At 41.0% G+C, this 18987-nt stretch overlaps 2 protein-coding genes across 4 annotated transcripts in view; one reads left to right on the plus strand and one right to left on the minus strand.

Moving 5' to 3' along the window:
* The window catches only part of LOC134752313 (protein mahjong), a 61990-nt gene extending 50830 nt beyond the window's left edge, over window positions 1-11160 (plus strand). The window contains exons 28-35 of the mRNA XM_063687983.1: window positions 736-932; window positions 3111-3208; window positions 4909-4986; window positions 6654-6774; window positions 8288-8445; window positions 9715-9793; window positions 10330-10439; window positions 11055-11160. Coding sequence (XP_063544053.1) covers window positions 736-932; window positions 3111-3208; window positions 4909-4986; window positions 6654-6774; window positions 8288-8445; window positions 9715-9793; window positions 10330-10439; window positions 11055-11132 — 919 coding nt within the window. The 3' untranslated portion in view covers window positions 11133-11160. The remainder of the gene's footprint in view (window positions 1-735; window positions 933-3110; window positions 3209-4908; window positions 4987-6653; window positions 6775-8287; window positions 8446-9714; window positions 9794-10329; window positions 10440-11054) is intronic.
* Window positions 11161-14064: 2904 nt separating this feature from the next.
* LOC134752285 (single-minded homolog 1) overlaps window positions 14065-18987 on the minus strand; it is a 101546-nt gene continuing 96623 nt past the window's right edge. For all 3 annotated transcript variants that reach the window (XM_063687944.1, XM_063687943.1, XM_063687942.1), the window contains exons 8-9: window positions 17830-17977; window positions 14065-17114 (exon numbers count right to left, since the gene is read on the minus strand). In XM_063687944.1, coding sequence (XP_063544014.1) covers window positions 16541-17114; window positions 17830-17977 — 722 coding nt within the window. In that variant the 3' untranslated portion in view covers window positions 14065-16540. The remainder of the gene's footprint in view (window positions 17115-17829; window positions 17978-18987) is intronic.

Genomic DNA, 18987 nt, shown 5'->3' on the forward strand with positions numbered 1-18987 from the left:
GGGGGAGGGGGGTCACGAAAAAATCATGACAGATCACGTTGGGGGAGGGTGGGTACAAAGGAGACCTCACGTGTATTTTTCTATAGTGAACGAAAGTAAGGAAAAATATTATATTTAACACATGAGCATTATTTTTACGAAAATAGAAATATAAACAAGATTTACTAACTATAAAAAAATACACGTGACGTGACGTGGGGGGGGGGGGAGACAGGGACCTCACCAAATATTACCAGGGGGGGGGGGGCTTTGGTTTCCTAAGAATGCGGTGCCGTCATATATCCCAGAAGATCGTGCCGTATAAGAGGTTAGATTAAGCATTACCAAAATATGCCAAAATTACCGCTGTTTTTATTGCATCATCTTTCAACTTACGTATCAATAGATCTACTATGAAGTATACAATACGATTCGGCTAAATGGAACTACCAATAACTGTGACTTCCGCGGGTGGTTGTGGCAGAAATGCTAGAAAGTAGAGATGTACCGGATATTCGGTTACTATTCGAACCTAGAAATGGGTCCGCGCGAACCTTTACTACGAAACAGGTCAAAACCTGCACAATGCGCACCTGAAAAAACCGAATTGTTGGTATAGTTCCCCCGGGCGAATATTCGGCGGCCGGATAACGAATATTCAGCCGATGGTCAGGCCGAACATCCGGTATACGGTATCCGGCCAAACAACTATCCGTTGCATCTCTACTAAAAAGTAACAAATGGTCCTTTTTCTAGGTTCCAGCTGGACAACGAAGAATATGTAGAATTTTCCAAAATGTCGGACGATCGTATCATCGGCACAAAGGGCGAGACGGCCACCATCTTCGACACGCGCACGGGAAGAGAACTGCTGACCCTCGCGCCCAGCATCTCCAACCAGTACGCCAAGAACAGAGCCACCTTCAACCCCACCGACGAGCTGGTGCTGTCAGGTACACACACAGACAGACATACATACATACAGGCCCGCACGGAAAGAGAACTGCTGACCCTCGCGCCCAGCATCTCTGACCAGTACGCCAAGAACAGAGCCACCTTCAACCCCACCGACGAGCTGGTGCTGTCAGGTACACACACAGACAGACAGACATACATACAGGCCCGCACGGAAAGAGAACTGCTGACCCTCGCGCCCAGCATCTCTGACCAGTACGCCAAGAACAGAGCCACCTTCAACCCCACCGACGAGCTGGTGCTGTCAGGTACACACACAGACAGACAGACATACATACAGGCCCGCACCCATAGACATAGTATATACAAGTAGTTATAGACATGAAACCGAGCGACCGGGGGTAGGAGAAAGACATATTCGTGTATTCACGACAGTTTCATGTATGGCAGCATAATCCTTTTTAGGGTTCCGTACCTCAAAAGGAAAAAACGGAACCCTTATAGGATCACTCGTGCGTCTGTCTGTCTGTCTGTCTGTCTGCCCGTCTGTCACAGCCTATTTTCTCCGAAACTACTGGACCAATTAAGTTGATTTTTGGGACACATATGTAAGTTTGTGACTCAAAGATGGACATGTAACGTGAACAAATTAATTTTACCCACGGGGGCCACTTTTGGGGGGTAAATGAGAAAATTAAAAAATAAAGTTTGTCAAACTACATCGTGTTACATATCAAATGAAAGGTTGTGAGAATCTCAAATATATTTTTTTATAATTGTAAGATAAATAGTTTAGAAGTTATTCAAGAAAATAGGCAAAAAATGACCATTCCCCCCCTTTATCTCCGAAACTACTGGGTCAAAATTTTTCAAAAAAATACACAAAATAGATCTTTACCTATAGATCACCGGAAAACCCATTAGAAATGTGCAGTCAAGCGTGAGTCGGACTTAATTACTTAGTTTTTGATCCGACCCCTACGGGTTTTTTAAAGACATTTCACATAAAAAATAGATTGTTTAAATTGTGTTATGTACGGAACCCTTGGAACGCGAGTCCGACTCGCACTTGGCCGGTTTTTCTCTTTCACTCTTATAAATTTCGGTATTTCGAGGTCTGGGTGTGGAGGCCCCGGGGCAACAAAGGAGTGGAGGCCCCCTGGCCCTAAATTGGGGTAATCAATTTGAAGGACAAGTGTATTCTTAAGTCCAAAGTTGAAGAGTTACTTAAATTTTATGCTTCTTAGTATAAATCAAAGAGGATATAATAAGATAGAGTGGTACTGTCATAGTAAATTTTGTAACCGCTGTAAATTGACTGCCATCTATCGACATACTTTAAAACTAAAAATGAAGATTTATAAAAATACGTTAAAATGTATTTAAATATGGATAAATGCATTTTTTATGTGCATTAATTATTTTTATATGATTTTGACCCAGGTTCTTTCAATGATATGCGTTAAAATTATAAATAACAAACGAAACCGTCAACGCCCTCTATACGAGAGTAGGCCAAAACTGGTGGCGCCCTCTGATTGAGAATCAAATTTTCGTGATTTTCGAGGCACGTTTTTTCCTTAGACTGTATCCATCTATTACGGAGTTATATCTATCTTTGGTATAAATTGTGAGAAATAGTAGGTATATTGTAAGATATACAAAGGCCATAAATAGAAATGGAACTGTTTAAAAGTGTCATACAAAAACTAGGGCTACCATTAGTTTCCGAACTCCCTCTTTTGTGGAGGCCCGGGGCAGTTGCCCTGGTTGCCCTCCCCTAAATCCGGCCCTGTTTATGTTTGTGTTATGTTATGATATTTATAGCAAAGATAGATATAACTCCGTAATAGATGGATACAGTCTAAGGAAAAAACGTGCCTCGAAAATCAAGAAAATTTGATTCTCGTTCAGAGGGCGCTGCTAGCTTTGGCCTACTGTCGTATAGATGGCGTTGACGGTTTCGTTTGTTATTAAACAATTTTAACGCATATCAGTGAAAGAACATGGGTCAATATCATAAAAATAATTAATGCAAATAAAAAAAATCATTTATCCATATTTTAATACATTTTATCGTATTTTTATAAATCTTCATTTTTAGTTTTAAACTGTGTCGACAGATGGCAGTGAATTTACTGGGGTTACAAAATTTACTATGACAGTACCGCTCTAGTATAAGTTACTCTATGTTTATAGTATGTATGTTGTTTCAGACGGAGTACTGTGGGACGTGAACTCGGGCAAGGAGATCCACAAATTTGACAAGCTCAACCAAACACACAGCGGCGTCTTCCATCCTAACTCGCTAGAAGTAAGCATTGCTTATTTGCTGCTTACTTAGTGTTAGAAAACTCTGTTTGGTAAAAATTGTCACCAGGGCCCACCGAAAGGTCTCGCTCTCTGTTGGACCGGTTGAATCCAACAGGCTCAGAAATCGTTGTTTTAGGATTTGACCTCCAAAAAATGACTGAAAGGGAAGTAAAAATTGTCGTGACTAGAGCATGCTTGGACTGGGACTATCACGAGACTGAACGTTTCTTAAGAAACATTTATATTTGACACTCCCATCCTCTCCTCCTTCTTCTCCCATCCTCCCTCTCTCTTTCACACCCTTATATACAAACACACCCACACACACGCTCTCTCACACATACTCACTCACCGACTTTAATTTGTAAATTTATTAGTCGTTTTTAGCTGTAAATTTCCTCTTATTTTAATTAATCTCTTCTTAAATTAACTTTTCCTTTTCCTTTTATAGTAGTATAGTTTTGAAGTTTTATTATTCAAATTTAAATAAAATAGGTGTAACATTCTTTAATGTCAACTGCATTCTAGGACCCCAAGTCACAGGCATAGCCTAGTTTGGGATCCACTGTATCCATGTGTCTGAAAACTGTTTTCTATTGTCAATAAAAATCATTCTTAAATTATTCTTATTCTTATTGATTACAGTTATAGGCCAGGAAATAAATGCCCAAAAAAAGGTATAGAGTGAAATGCTTGGAACACAATTTTTGACTTCGTAGCTTTGTTTGGACTAGTTAGGAGGTGAACATATCAAAAGTCCCCGGCCATAACCCTGGTGCTGGGGAGAGGGGGGTTTGAAGATTCCATTTTTCGGTTTTTCGATTATATCTCGGAAACTATGCGTCTGAGCGACTTGGCCACTTATACAAAATAAAAAGAGATTTAATTTTTTACAAGTTTTATTCAGTCAAGTTTTTCGATATCTTGTATAGTTTTTGAGATATCCGCTCTTGAAGGTTTATTTAGGGCTCTCATTTTTATCTTGATTATCTACATCAGTGAAGCTGATAGGCCGGGTTTGAACGTATATCAGAAAAAAAAACCATTACTAATTTAGTCTGTTTTCAAAAAAAACTGTAAAGCGGCAAGATGAGAAGACGTGCTAATAGAAACCAGTACTTGTTATTTCTATTACCAAAGATAGATATAACTCCGTAATATGGATACAGTCTAAGAGAAAACGTGCCTCGAAAATCAAGAAAATTTGATTCTCGTTCAGAGGGCGCTACTAGCTTTGGCCTACTGTCGTATAGATGGCGTTGACGGTTTCGTTTGTTATTTAACAATTTTAACGCATATCAGTGAAAGAACATGGGTCAAAATCATAAAAATAATTCATGCAAATAAAAAAAATCATTTGTCCAAATTTAAATACATTTTATCGTATTTTTATAAATCTTCATTTTTAGTTTTAAAGTGTGTCGACAGATGGCAGTGAATTTACTGGGGTTACAAAATTTACTATGACAGTACCGCTCTAGTATAAGTTACTCTATGCTATTACGTATCAAAAGTTGTAAAATTTCAGCGACTAAATCTATGATTTTTACATTTTTGCTCCAAAATCGTTAACGGGCTCTTAACTGATGAAGAGATACAAAAAATACAATTTAAAAAATACAATTTATATTGGTGTTACTTTTACACGCCAAACTAGGTAGTTCAGACGCCATAATATGTTTTGTTTTTTTTTCCTTACAGGTAATATCAAATACAGAAGTATGGGACTTAAGAACATTCCATCTACTTAGGACAGTGCCAACTTTAGACAAATCAGAGGTGAGAGAAATCTATTTTTTATTTATAGCGTTTTAAACTTGCAATACAGCAAACAAAAATAATATGTTGAATCTTGAATGAAAACCCGCTAAAAAGTTAACATTTCTTATTTTTTGAACTTATCCTTTGTAGACACAGAAAACATTATTAGGATAATATCCTAACATAACACACACACACACACACACACACACACACACACACACACACACACACACACACACACACACACACACACACACACAGACACAGACACAGACACAGACACAGACACAGACACAGACACAGACACAGACACAGACACAGACACAGACACACACACACACACACACACACACACACACACACGCACACGGGGTCAGTATAAACTGTAAATGCTCTAATGTTTCTGGAACACTATTTGTATTTGTATTTTTTTGGTTAAAAATTTGACTAACGCTGCTGCTGCTGCTGCATTCAGCTACAGAGAAAAGGGGTACCTCCATACTAATTTACAGAACTTTGTATGCAGGGGGGGTGCCTTTTCTCTGCAGCTGACTGTACATACTTACTTAATTACTAATAACTTATTTTTTGTATTATTACCAGATTATTAAGTGTCATCTGCACCTCGCACGAGAGATTGTGTGATGACGCATACGTGTCGTTTTTGGCATTGTAATTTATATACTGATTTAAAGTAACACGATTTTCACTCATTATTTTAAAACTAAACTAACTAACTGGAAGAGATCCCTGATAGGGATAAGTTCGCCTTTGTACAAATGATGCGTTTTTCTCTTGTTTTATGTTTATTTTTGTACAATAAAGAGTTTTACTACTACTACTAACACGGGACTTGATCGCGTACAAACTTATGTTTATTTATGGCCTGACGTTTCGAACGTGACGTTACGTTCGTGTTCACAGCCAGACTGGCGAGGAATTGTATCAACATTTTCTTGCCGCGCGGGTTTTGCGAACTACCCGCACTTGATCTTGATTATTAACTTGTACGCTAGGGTTGTCACTTTGCCTACACACAACACTCACACACTCAATCCAAATCAACCAAAAATCACTCAATTTCAATCAAAATGACGGACAGGAGATTTCGTCTTCGTGGAATCCAGTGATTAGCAAATGTAAGGGGGAAAAAACATCCCGCCACATACCATCGGATGTCGTGAGTGTTGTGTGTACGCAAAGTGACAACCCTAGCGTACAATAATCAAGATTAAGTGCGGGTAGAAGATTTTGACACAATTCCTGGCCAGTCTGCCTGTGACCACGAACGTAACGTCACGTTCGAAACGTCAGGCCATAAATAAATGTAAGTGTGTACTCGATTAAGTCCCGTGTTACTTTTTAGGGTTCCGTACCCAAAGGGTAAAAACGGCACCCTATTACTAAGACTCCGCTGTCCGTCTGTCTGTCTTTCTGTCACCAGGCTGTATCTCATGAACCGTGATAGCTAGACAATTGAAGTTTTCACAGATGATGTATTTCTGTTGCCGCTATAACAACAAATACTAAAAACATAATAATATAAATATTTAAATGGGGCTCCCATACAACAAACGTGATTTTTTGCTGTTTTTTTTTCCGTAATGGTACGGAACCCTTCGTGCGCGAGTCCGACTCGCACTTGGCCGGTTTTTAAAGTTGTAATTTATGTCGTATTGCAGGTGATCTTCAACCCGACGGTGTCAGCGCTGTACGCCGTGTGCTCGGACCAAGATTCAGAGGAACGCAGCCAGTTCGACACCAGCTTCAAGACCCTCGACCCCTTCGATTACTCCAGCATAGGTGAAAACAAAACAAAATCATTGTGAAGTTTTAACAAGCAGAATCGTCTGCGGACGATGCTATTAAGCTTATGGGCCAGTCATCTTAATTTCGAATGAAAGAAGCCCCTGGCGTCCATCGGCTCGTTGGGTGGACGACATCCGGAAGATTGCGGGTCACTTCTGGATGAGATTAGCTCAGGACCGGGACAAGTGGCGTACTGGAAGAGAGGCCTATGTTCAGCAGTGGGCGATAAAGGGCTGATATGATGATGATCTTAAGCCTAAAAAGGGAAGGGGAGGGAAGGGAAGGGTAGGGGGGGGGGAGGGAAAGGGAACCTCGGAATGAGAGATAATAAGCTGGAAACTCGTATACACCTTCGTAGAAATACCTAGAGTTATAGGCTATAAAGTTTAATTTCCTGATTAAACCTGTGTAAAGGGGTACCCTTTTTATATTAAACCAAAGATAGATATAACTCCGTAATAGATGGATACAGTCTTAAGGAAAAAACGTGCCTCGAAAATCAAGAAAATTTGATTCTCGTTCAGAGGGCGCTACTAGCTTTGGCCTACTGTCTTATAGATGGCGTTGACGGTTTCGTTTGTTATTTAACAATTTTAACGCATATCAGTGAAAGAACATGGGTCAAAATCATAAAAATAATTAATGCAAATAAAAAAAAATTATCCACATTTATCCATATTTAAATACATTTTATCGTATTTTTATAAATCTTCATTTTTAGTTTTATAGTGTGTCGATAGATGGCAGTGAATTTACTGTGGTTACAAAATTCACTATGACAGTACCGCTGTAGTATAAGTTACTCTATGATTAAACTATGTCATAAAATCATTACATATATGCACACAACTAATAACACAAAGAGCGTATTCCCATCTTAAAGGCCGGCAACGCACTTACAACCCCTCTGGTGTTGGGGTGTCCATGGGCGGCGGTAATCGCTTACCATCAGGTGATCCGTCTGCTCGTTTGCCTCCTATTTCATAAAAAAAACACTACAATTCTTACCTACATGTAAGTAAATAACATCGGAGCTATAGAAATTTTGATATCCGCGAAAAACCGATTTTTATGACTTTTGACCTTGAATAACTTCTGACGCGCACACGATATATGCGTCGACTTTTAAGAAAACCTTTAATCCGTCATAACGAAGGTGTATACGAGTTTTCAGCTTATTATCTCTCATTCCGAGTTGAAACCCTTAATTTGACTGGGCCATTAGAATTCCCTATTCTCTTTCACTGAAACGCCATTTTTAGGGTTCCGTATCCAAAGGGTAAAAACGGGACCCTATTACTAAGACTCCGCTGTCCGTCACCAGGCTGTATCTCATAATCCGTGATACAGTTGAAATTTTCACAGATGTATTTTTGTTGCCGCTATAACAACAAATACTAAATAGTACGGTACCCTCTGTGCGCGAGTCCGACTCGCACTTGGCCGGTTTTTTCGTTAAATTCTGATTGCCTAATTACAATGACGGTTTATGATATTTGTTTGACAGCAACGATCGACGTGAAACGCAATATCTACGCGCTGAGCGTGAACCGGTGGGGCACGCAGATCAGCGTTGTCGAGAACATGGGCGACTTCGACCAGATGCAGGAGTCCGCCGTCAAGATATACGACGTGGGGCGGAAGAGGGATCACGACGACGATGCGGTGAGTGTAGCGCCGAGAACGACCAGCGTCGTGTACATGGCGGGTTCGAGATGCAGGAGAGCCGGCAAGATATACGACGTGGGGCGGAAGAGGGACCACGACGACGATGCGGTGAGTGTAGCGCCGAGAACGACCAGCGTCGTGAACATGGCGGGTTCGAGATGCAGGAGAGCCGTCAAGATATACGACGTGGGACGGAAGAGGGACCATGACGACGATGCGGTGAGTGTAGCGCCGAGAACGACCAGCGTCGTGAACATGGCGGGTTCGACCAGATGCAGGAGTCCGCCGTCAAGATATACGACGTGGGGCGGAAGAGGGATCACGACGACGATGCGGTGAGTGTAGCGCCGAGAACGACCAGCGTCGTGTACATGGCGGGTTCGAGATGCAGGAGAGCCGGCAAGATATACGACGTGGGGCGGAAGAGGGACCACGACGACGATGCGGTGAGTGTAGCGCCGAGAACGACCAGCGTCGTGAACATGGCGGGTTCGAGATGCAGGAGAGCCGGCAAGATATACGACGTGGGACGGAAGAGGGACCACGACGACGATGCGGTGAGTGTAGCGCCGAGAACGACCAGCGTCGTGAACATGGCGGGTTCGAGATGCAGGAGAGCCGTCAAGATATACGACGTGGGACGGAAGAGGGACCATGACGACGATGCGGTGAGTGTAGCGCCGAGAACGACCAGCGTCGTGAACATGGCGGGTTCGACCAGATGCAGGAGAGCCGGCAAGATATACGACATGGGACGGAAGAGGGACCACGACGACGATGCGGTGAGTGTAGCGCCGAGAACGACCAGCGTCGTGAACATGGCGGGTTCGACCAGATGCAGGAGAGCCGTCAAGATATACGACGTGGGACGGAAGAGGGACCACGACGACGATGCGGTGAGTGTAGCGCCGAGAACGACCTGCGTCGTGAACATGGCGGGTTCGACCAGATGCAGGAGAGCCGTCAAGATATACGACGTGGGACGGAAGAGGGACCACGACGACGATGCGGTGAGTGTAGCGCCGAGAACGACCAGCGTCGTGAACATGGCGGGTTCGACCAGATGCAGGAGAGCCGTCAAGATATACGACATGGGACGGAAGAGGGACCACGACGACGATGCGGTGAGTGTAGCGCCGAGAACGACCAGCGTCGTGAACATGGCGGGTTCGACCAGATGCAAGAGCCGGCGGTATTTATAATTATTCTTAATTGAACAATAAATATGAAGAAAATAAATATGAATGAATATAAAATGTGTTTCAGGAGGAGGAGGAGGACGAGGAAATGGCGGGCGGCTCCGAGAACGATGACAACTCCGACTCGGGCTCCGGCGACGACGAGGGTGCGTTCATGTTCATTACATACTAGTTTCACACAGCGGCTCCGTTCGCGTACCACTTGCTACAGCTAGCGTCATCTGTGATGTCTTGGGTGGGAATTGAACCCACAACCACTGGATCACTAGCCCGGTGCTCTTCCATCTGAGCTACCAAGACCTTGACGACCGGTCTGGCCTAATGGGTAGTGACCTTTCCTGTGAAGCCGATGGTCCTGGGTTCGAATCCCTGTAAGGGCATTTATTTGTGTGGTGAGCACTGATATTTATTCCTGAGTTTTATATTGTGTTGATTTACTTGGAGGGTATAACCAAATGGAGACGCCATGTCTGTAATATTCTGTACAAAAAAGTCTGCCGATTTTTGCGGGGGAAGGGAACGTCGAATGTAAACGTAACGTCAAAATAGCCATATCAGATAAACGTCAGTCCATACATTGTGTATGACCATTGGCCGACTATTTTCGGCAGAGGGGAACGCCTGTTAATGGCTACTCCGTTTGGTTATATCCTCCAAGTTGACATATCTGGTAATCTCGCAGCCTCCAACCTGCTCCGCAACGCGGTGATGGAGCTGGCCGGCGGGAGCTCCGGCGAGAGCAGCCACGACGACGACCGCCCGAGGCGACGCCGCCGCCAGCGCCGGAGACGGGTGAGTCCCTGTCCCGCTCTAACACACAGCCTGCTGCTGGTGATGGAGCAGGAGTTTGGAGGAGGATTCAAGTTACGCTCTCATTTGAAAACGAAATGCTGAATTTACACATAGAGTCACTTATACTAGAGCGTTATTGTCATAGTAAATTTTGTAACCCCAGTAAATTCACTGCCATCTGTCGACACACTTTAAAACTAAAAATAAATATTTATAAAAATACGATAAAATGTATTTAAATATGGATAAATGATTTTTTTATTTGCATTAATTATCTTTATATGATTTTGACCCATGTTCTTTCACTGGTATGCGTTAAAATTATAAATAACAAACGAAACAGTCAACGCCCTCTATACGAGTGTAGGCCAAAACTAGTGGCGCCCTCTGATCGAGAATCAAATTTTCGTGATTTTCGAGGCACGTTTTATCCTTAGACTGTATCCATCTATTACGGAGTTATATCTATCTTTGATTTACATCTGCTACTAGGTTTTGCTAAATAAAAGAGCTGATAATTTTTTTTGTATTACATTTTTACATTAAGCTATTAGCCCCAGCTACTCGCCGATAGATGTCGCTACAGGCTTCCTACTAACTCACTCATGTTTCCAGCCGACAGATGGCGGTAGCAGCGACAGCGACGACGAGGACGTGCGCCTCGACGACATCATCCAGTTCGAGCTCGACTAGCAAACAATACACGTGTTCACATTACTGCATGTCGCCTTTCATTTACTGCCCTTACCTACTACCATTACAGTACAGCGCCAGCTACTTGCCGACAGATGGCGCAACAAGCTTGTACTCCCGTATGTTGCCTTCCTCAGGCCTGGCGCCTTTCATTTACTACCCTCTACCCTGATCTGATCCCTACTTGATCATTATAAGTAGTATCATAGAGTAACTTATACTAGAGCGGTACTGTCATTGTAAATTTTGTAACCCCAGTAAATTCACTGCCATCTGTCGACACACTTTATGACGAAAAATGAAGATTTGTAAAAATACGATAAAATGTATTTAAATATGGATAAATGATTTTTTTTATTTGCATTAATTATTTTTATGATTTTGACCCATGTTCTTACACTGTTATGCGTAAAAAAAGTTAAACAACAAACGAAACTGTCAGCGCCCTCTATACGAAAGTAGGCCAAAGTTAGTGGCGCCATCTGATCGAGAATCAAATTTTCGTGATTTTCTTGGCACGTTTTTTCCTTAGACTGTATCCATCTATTACGGAGTTATAATCTTTGACTCCCGTATGTTGCCTTCCTCAGGCCTGGCGCCTTTCATTTACTACCCTCTACCCTGATCTGATCCCTACTTGATCATTATACGTAGTATGCTAAAAAAACCGGCCGTGCAAGTCGGACTCGCGCACCGAGGGTTCCGTACTTTTTAGTATTTGTTATAGCGGCAACAGAAATACATCTGTGAAAATTTCAACTGTACCTATCACAGTTCATGAGATACAGCCTGGCGACAGACAGACAGACGGACAGCGGAGTCTAGTAAGGGTCCCGTTTTTACCATTTGGTTTGGGTACAGAACCCTAAAAAAGTACGTCATGACGTTTTTATCAATTTTTCTAAAAACACCATCTATTAGCGATGCGACAAACTACTTAGCTTAGACGTTTGTGTTAGGTTACAATTTTACGACTACTCGTCAACAGATAGCGTTTCACAATGCAAGCGAAATCATTTTTACGTATGTTTTCACTACTCGACAATAGATGGCTTCTTGTCATCAAGATGTTCTTAGAATTTTTACATATTGACTAACAAAGATAGAATATAACATAACCTATGGCCAAAGATAGATATAACTCCGTCTTTGAAGGAAACGTGGTATTGTGAGGAAACTGGACTTACCATTACCTCCCCCAATCTTGGGATTAGGTTACCAAAGCGGACCATGGATACTTTAAGATGCAAAGTGATGCAGTGAAAACAATCGATAAAATGTAGAGGAGTTGTAAGCAAGCCTCTCCTTGACCAACTTGACTTTAATGTTGATGTTTTTGCTTGATCAAGAATTGAGAATTAAACACGTTTGTTATTGTATTATGTTCATTTAATGCACTTTATTATTATTTCGTATCATAAATAATATGTTTGGTATATCACAATTTGTTTGTTCATTACTCGCCGAAATACGTAAATACATTTAGGTAGATATACTTATTGACTTAAGTAAGAAAAATAAAATAAGTGGCTACTGTTTACATAGTTCTATAAAAATCTTAAAAACTATGTTTTGATACAATTTCATTTAAATGTACAGTTTTAGATGAAAACAAAGAATATTTGGGGCATTTTCTATAAAAAGACCTTATTGTCGATGGCGCTTACGCCGCACAGCGCCGCGTGGCATTCTATTTATATCGGAGCATCGTTAATAATCGACAATAAGGTCCCTTTTTATAGAAAATACCACATTTTCTTTTTCGTTATTAATTTATCTAAACGGATGTTTACCGTCGATCAGTCCAATGATTTAAAAGTGTTAGTATGAGTTCTTCGACAAATTAATTGGTATTTGAAAGCATTGATGTTATGTACACTTTTAGAAAAGCTTGTACCTTAGAAGTATTTACTTGGCAGGCATAGTGACGAGAATTAAAGTAACTGTTACGACTAGGAGACTCGCCTCATCATGGCACTGGTTCTATCCACCCAACGAAAGTATCGTGCGTACGTTCAATTCACAAATGAGATTTATATTAACGGATTATAAGTATGAAATAAAAATATCGCGGTAACCGAAGACAATATTAGGATTATAGTACTTAAAATAATTTATAAAATGTTTTTCTATTTTTACGCATAGATTTTAACCTACCTAATCAAGTTTCCTATTCAAAAACCTTTATAACCTTTGAAATTCTGTCACAGTGAGCATTTTCTATTTTCAGACATCTTTCTTGTGTCGTTATTCATAAACGCGACTGGCCTGAATTAGCTATGAATCGTTTGTCTCTATCTGTCATTTTGACTTATGTATTTGTAAGAAAGGGATAAAACATAATTTAACTAAATCAGGCCCGTAAAGTTATATGAATAAGGGGGGAAATATATGAATAACGAATGAACGGATACACGTGTGACTTACACGAATTGTTGTCAAGTACATTTTTCAAATTTGTATATTTTCTGTGGACAATACAATAAAAGTTAACGGTACATTAAATCTTAAGTAATTCCAGAAAAAAAAACTTGACTGTAAGGAATAAGTGTAAAAAAAGCATTAGATTCTTTTAACTTTGTGAATTCTATAGGAAAGAATCAAACCAGTTACGAGTAAGGAGTAAGCATAGGTACTATAAAATATGTATAGCCTGTGTGGTGTCTCTATAATACAAAACCTTGATAAAATAAGACCAAAGATAGATATATTGATGAAACAGACTTACAATTTTACATGACTGGATCCACTTAATAAAATATAAAACTAATGATACAAAGCTCAGGAAATGTGCCATTTTCAATCAAAAGGGTACTTATTTTCGGTTGTCAATAAGGCGCTATTTCCATACAGCTTAAATTTGAAATCAACCTTATTGACAAGCGACAATGTGTTGTGACATTTTCAACCAAAAGGTACCACATTGAATGTGGTACCTTTTGGTTGAAAATGTCACAAATTGTCTACGGTCTATGGTTATGTATGTACACTACGATAAATACACTATTATTGTCTATGCTTAGTTTGACCGTACTTCTCAGTAAATCCATGATATTCATAATTATTATTGTGAGCGGTAATTCCTCTCATATGAGGAGTAAAAAATAGAGTGTAAATTACTCTGGCTACGCTCAATATTCCACAGCAGTAGAACGTTATAATCTGGAGCTCTTCCCTTTATTTTGGATCGTAAACGCTTACTTCTACGAAATACATTTTTGTAAGCACCACATACCTACTCTATTTCTTATGGATTGTATAAAGCCATGGAAGAGAACAGATGAGACACCGCGTAGTTTTTTTTTCTTCTTGATGGACTTGAGGGCGGTGTTGCCCATAGCCAATGACACGTAAAAGGGTAGGAACAAAATAAATGCTCTTAGAGCACGACGCTGTTCGGTGGTTGCTGTAGTTGTCTCGTAAAACCGATAGCTGGATTTTACGAGAAGCACGTGGACTACCGGCCGTTGACTCCAAAATGGGGGTTAAACACGCTTTGAGATTAATTCTCCATTCACTGCACACTACCGCATTAGATAATTGTATAATAAAGCTATCGATATTACACTTTAAACAATATTAATGAGCAAAAAACAAAGGAATTAATCGCGAGGCTACTATCAAGATGGCCTTCGAACCGGAAGTCCCACCGCGTAGTTTGATGTCTTGGCTTAGAGTCTAATAGATCGCGAGCCAGGCGCAAATTTCGTCAGTCATCGCCTCCCGGGCGAAAACTCGTATAGGGTTAACGGCTATGTATGATGAACCCTCGTGAACGTCAGCTGCCGCTCCGTTGGTGGGTTGAAGAATGGCAGCCACTGAAACGCGTAATACGGTCTTTCCACCACGATACAACCGGCTGACGATTTCTAAACTATCATCTGACAAAGTATCAAGCGGGAGGCGATGACAAAAATTTTTTTATAGACTTTTTGCTGCCATTTCTCATCCCACCAACGGAGCGGCAGCTGACGTTCACGAGGGTTAATCATACATAGCCGTTACCCACTATACGAGTTTTCGCCCGGGAGGCGATTGGTCATGGAAATCTGTTTCTGGTCTATAACTGTACTAAGCTGTGACCTTCCAAATTCCAAATATCACTTTTGATTCTATTTATTTAATAAACGGTATACCTTAGATTTACCATTACAAATCGCTTGTACGGATTCAGTCGGCAATTCCTGCCAGATTCTTACAAAAGCTGTGACCCGATTCAGATGAACAACTTGTTTCGGTTTTGTTATTTTGATACACGCCGATCGGTGCATGCGAAAGTGAAAGCCATGCGTGAGAAGATCGTGAAGGTATCAAAACCATAACAAAATTGTTAAATTAAAATCAATTTCCATATCTACATTTTCTTCAAAGAAATAGGTAGGTAACTAGTTATGATGAGATTACTTCGCTCCTTTATTGTATTAATAATTATCAGATCTAATTATATTTTATTTTATTTCTATAAATATATGGCTTATATTATTACATATTAAACCTAAAATCTATTTACAACACTATTTACATTTCACTTACACGTTACAATCAGGCAAGATAAAAGTTATACAGGGTGTTTATTTAGTCGCCTGCAATAATTTACGGAGTGAATATACTGAGAAACTTTTACTATAGCATCAACCCAGAAATCGAGAAAAAAAATGGCTGTTTCATACATTTTGGCTGTCTGACATTTTAAGAGTAAATTTATTTTTCGTGTTTCGGGGTTGGTCTCATAGTAAAAGTTGCTCAGTATGACCTATACATATATTCAGTCCGTAAATTATCGCAGGTGAAAAATTTATTTTAAAATATAATGCGATACAATAAAGCTACATTTTCGCACATACCTACATATTTTATATTTGTAACCTATATTTTCAGTTACACAACCGATTTTTCCTTTGGAAAAGGTTACTATCTAAATGTTACCAAATAAAAAAGATCGCAGTACTTTTAAAATCAGTAATTTCTAAATTTCTTCCTAAATCAATATAAGAAAACTAACAAGAATACAATTTGGCAAGTTTTTAAGTCTGTACAATCGTCGCGTCTCTCGACATATAGCCTCAAATATCTCAATAATCTGTGCTTAGAGACTTTGCACCAACACGAACACAACAACAGTGGCGTAGCGAGGACCAATCTAGCCTTGGGCGAAAACCACATCTGCGAGGCCCTTTTCAATGTGTTTTCCCAAGATAAAGGTAAAGGTAAAGGTTGGCTTTGCGAGGCCTTCTAAGTGCGAGGCCCAATTCGCCCACGCCTAGCTACGCCACTGCACAACAAAGTGCGGCAGTGTCATCATATACCTTAAATTTGGCATTATTGATGACATTACCTCACTTTACCAATGCTAGGCAGTTAGCCTCACTACCTCAAATTTTATAACCTCAAAACTAATTTTCGCGTCATCAGTGCACAAACTCGTTCACTCCCCCACCATGATGGTGGAACTGCTGTGTGTTGTCAACGATGACAGACGTATAACCTTCAGTGACAGCGGGACTCGCCGCCATCTTGCTAAAATTCCCGCCAAAATTGTCAAGCGGTCGGCCATTTTGCGGCTGATTCGGGTAGAAGGATATTAAATTCGTGTAGTTATACTGCTGATTAACGACTTCTGTCGAACTCTCCATTGAGGAACATGACGAGGAACTGGCTGAATACGGTCGCTGGTTTTGCGGGAGCATATAGTTCTGTGTGACGTCAGGTTCCGTATAGTTTTCGTTGTAGAACAGTTCGTGGTACGTACCGTTCTGATGATAATCCTCTTCGTAAGGAGGTAACACAGGTAAATACTCAGAGTACTGATATCCACCACTTGAATCGCCATTGAACTCGTTTTCTAGTTGCACGTGGTTGAGCTTGTCTGGCCGGAGGACGTGGGGGGAGGGGGTGGGGGGCGCGGGGTGCGCGGGGGGCTCCGCGTGCAGCTTGGGCGGGCCCTGCTCCAGGTTCAGTATCAGGTGCTTCTCTTCGATGTCGCTGAAATGAAAGGTGCTGTTAGATAATAAATTAAGTAGACATAGAGTGCTCACTCCATACATCAGTTTTGTTATCAAAAAGACAATTATTTTCGTAGTCTCCGCCATTTTGAAAAAAAATCCAAAAAATGATTAGCCTCCGGCAGTGGCGTAGCTATGCGTGGACGAAGTGGGCCCTCGCCCACGGCCTCGCGCCCCAAGGGGGGCCTCGCGCGAGGCCTCTTCGAGCACAGTGAAAGAAAAGGGCCTCACCGATGCGACTTCGCCCACGGCTAGATTAGTTCTCGCTACGCCACTGGCCTCCCGCCTTCGTCAGGAACCGGTAGTAGCCCCTACTGTAGTCTATAGTCACTGGCTAGTCTGATAGCTGTAGTTACCTGAGCACATAATTAACGGAGACTATACAGTGTGGTAGGAAGAGCGTCTGTTGTGCAGGTAGTAGCCCCTACTGTGGACTATAGTCACTGGCTAGTCTGATAGCTGTAGTTACCTGAGCACATAATTAACGGAGACTATACAGTGTGGTAGGAAGAGCATCTGTTGTGCAGGTAGTAGCCCCTACTGTAGTCTATAGTCACTGGCTAGTCTGATAGCTGTAGTTACCTGAGCACATAATTAACGGAGACTATACAGTGTGGTAGGAAGAGCATCTGTTGTGCAGGTAGTAGCCCCTACTGTAGTCTATAGTCACTGGCTAGTCTGATAGCTGTAGTTACCTGAGCACATAATTAACGGAGACTATACAGTGTGGCCGGGAAGAGCGGCTGTTGTGCACTATGGTCGCGTAGCTCTGCATCCACACCCAGCCTCCAGCTTTCGTCAGGAACCGGTAGTACCGGGACGTTACTTGTCCCTTTGTTAATACTGAGGACAGAAATATAGCATGAGATTATATTATATGCTAAATCCTTTAGCCTATGATAGAGCCAATTTATTAGCCTAAGGCCTCATTCTCATGAGCGTTTTTTCAACCCGCGTTAAAAAAGCGTTTGAATGACACAAATGGAAACACACACACGATGGCGGTAGCGCTTTTTATCAAGCGTTGTTGGATTTTCAACTTCAAGCCTTAGTCTTTAAATCGAATTTAGGGTGCGGGCAAGCTCTTTTTAACGCGCGTTGAAAAAGCGCTCGTGTGTAGGGTCACTTAAGGTTGGAGATGTAAAGTCAGCAATACTATTCTCTTAGCACGTTTGCATACAAACTTCTATGCAGGGGGGTACCTTTTCTCGGCAGCTGACTGTGCATACTACCAACATAGAGTAACTTATACTAGAGCGGTACTGTCATAGTAAATTTTGTAACCCCAGTAAATTCACTGCCATCTGTCGACACACTTTAAAACAAAAAATAAATATTTCTAAAAATACGATAAAATGTATTTAAATATGGATAAATGATTTTTTTTATTTGCATTAATTATTTTTATGATTTTGACCCATGTTCTTTCACTGATATGCGTTAAAATTATAAATAACAAACGAAACCGTCAACGCCCTCTATACGAGTGTAGGCCAAAACTAGTGGCGCCCTCTGATCGAGAATCAAATTTTCGTGATCTTCGAGGCACGTTTTTTCCTTAGACTGTATCCATCTATTACGGAGTTATATCTATCTTTGCTCAAACTCATACGATAGAAAATTTGTGAGAAATCTAAACACATACATAATTATACTATAGATGAAGAGCAAATACAAGTAAACAAGCACGAATTGAAAAGCGTCGCGCACGGGAAAAACCAAGGAAAAGTTACAAGATCAAATAAAGAAATGGACAAATGTAGTCATACCAAAAGGTAAATGAATTTGCATTGAGAAGAAAATACTGGAAGGAACATCAGCAGGATTTTATCTAAATTATTGATAGAATAGAA

Source organism: Cydia strobilella, chromosome 24 (assembly GCF_947568885.1).
Source record: "Cydia strobilella chromosome 24, ilCydStro3.1, whole genome shotgun sequence".
Classification (NCBI taxonomy): domain Eukaryota; kingdom Metazoa; phylum Arthropoda; class Insecta; order Lepidoptera; family Tortricidae; genus Cydia; species Cydia strobilella.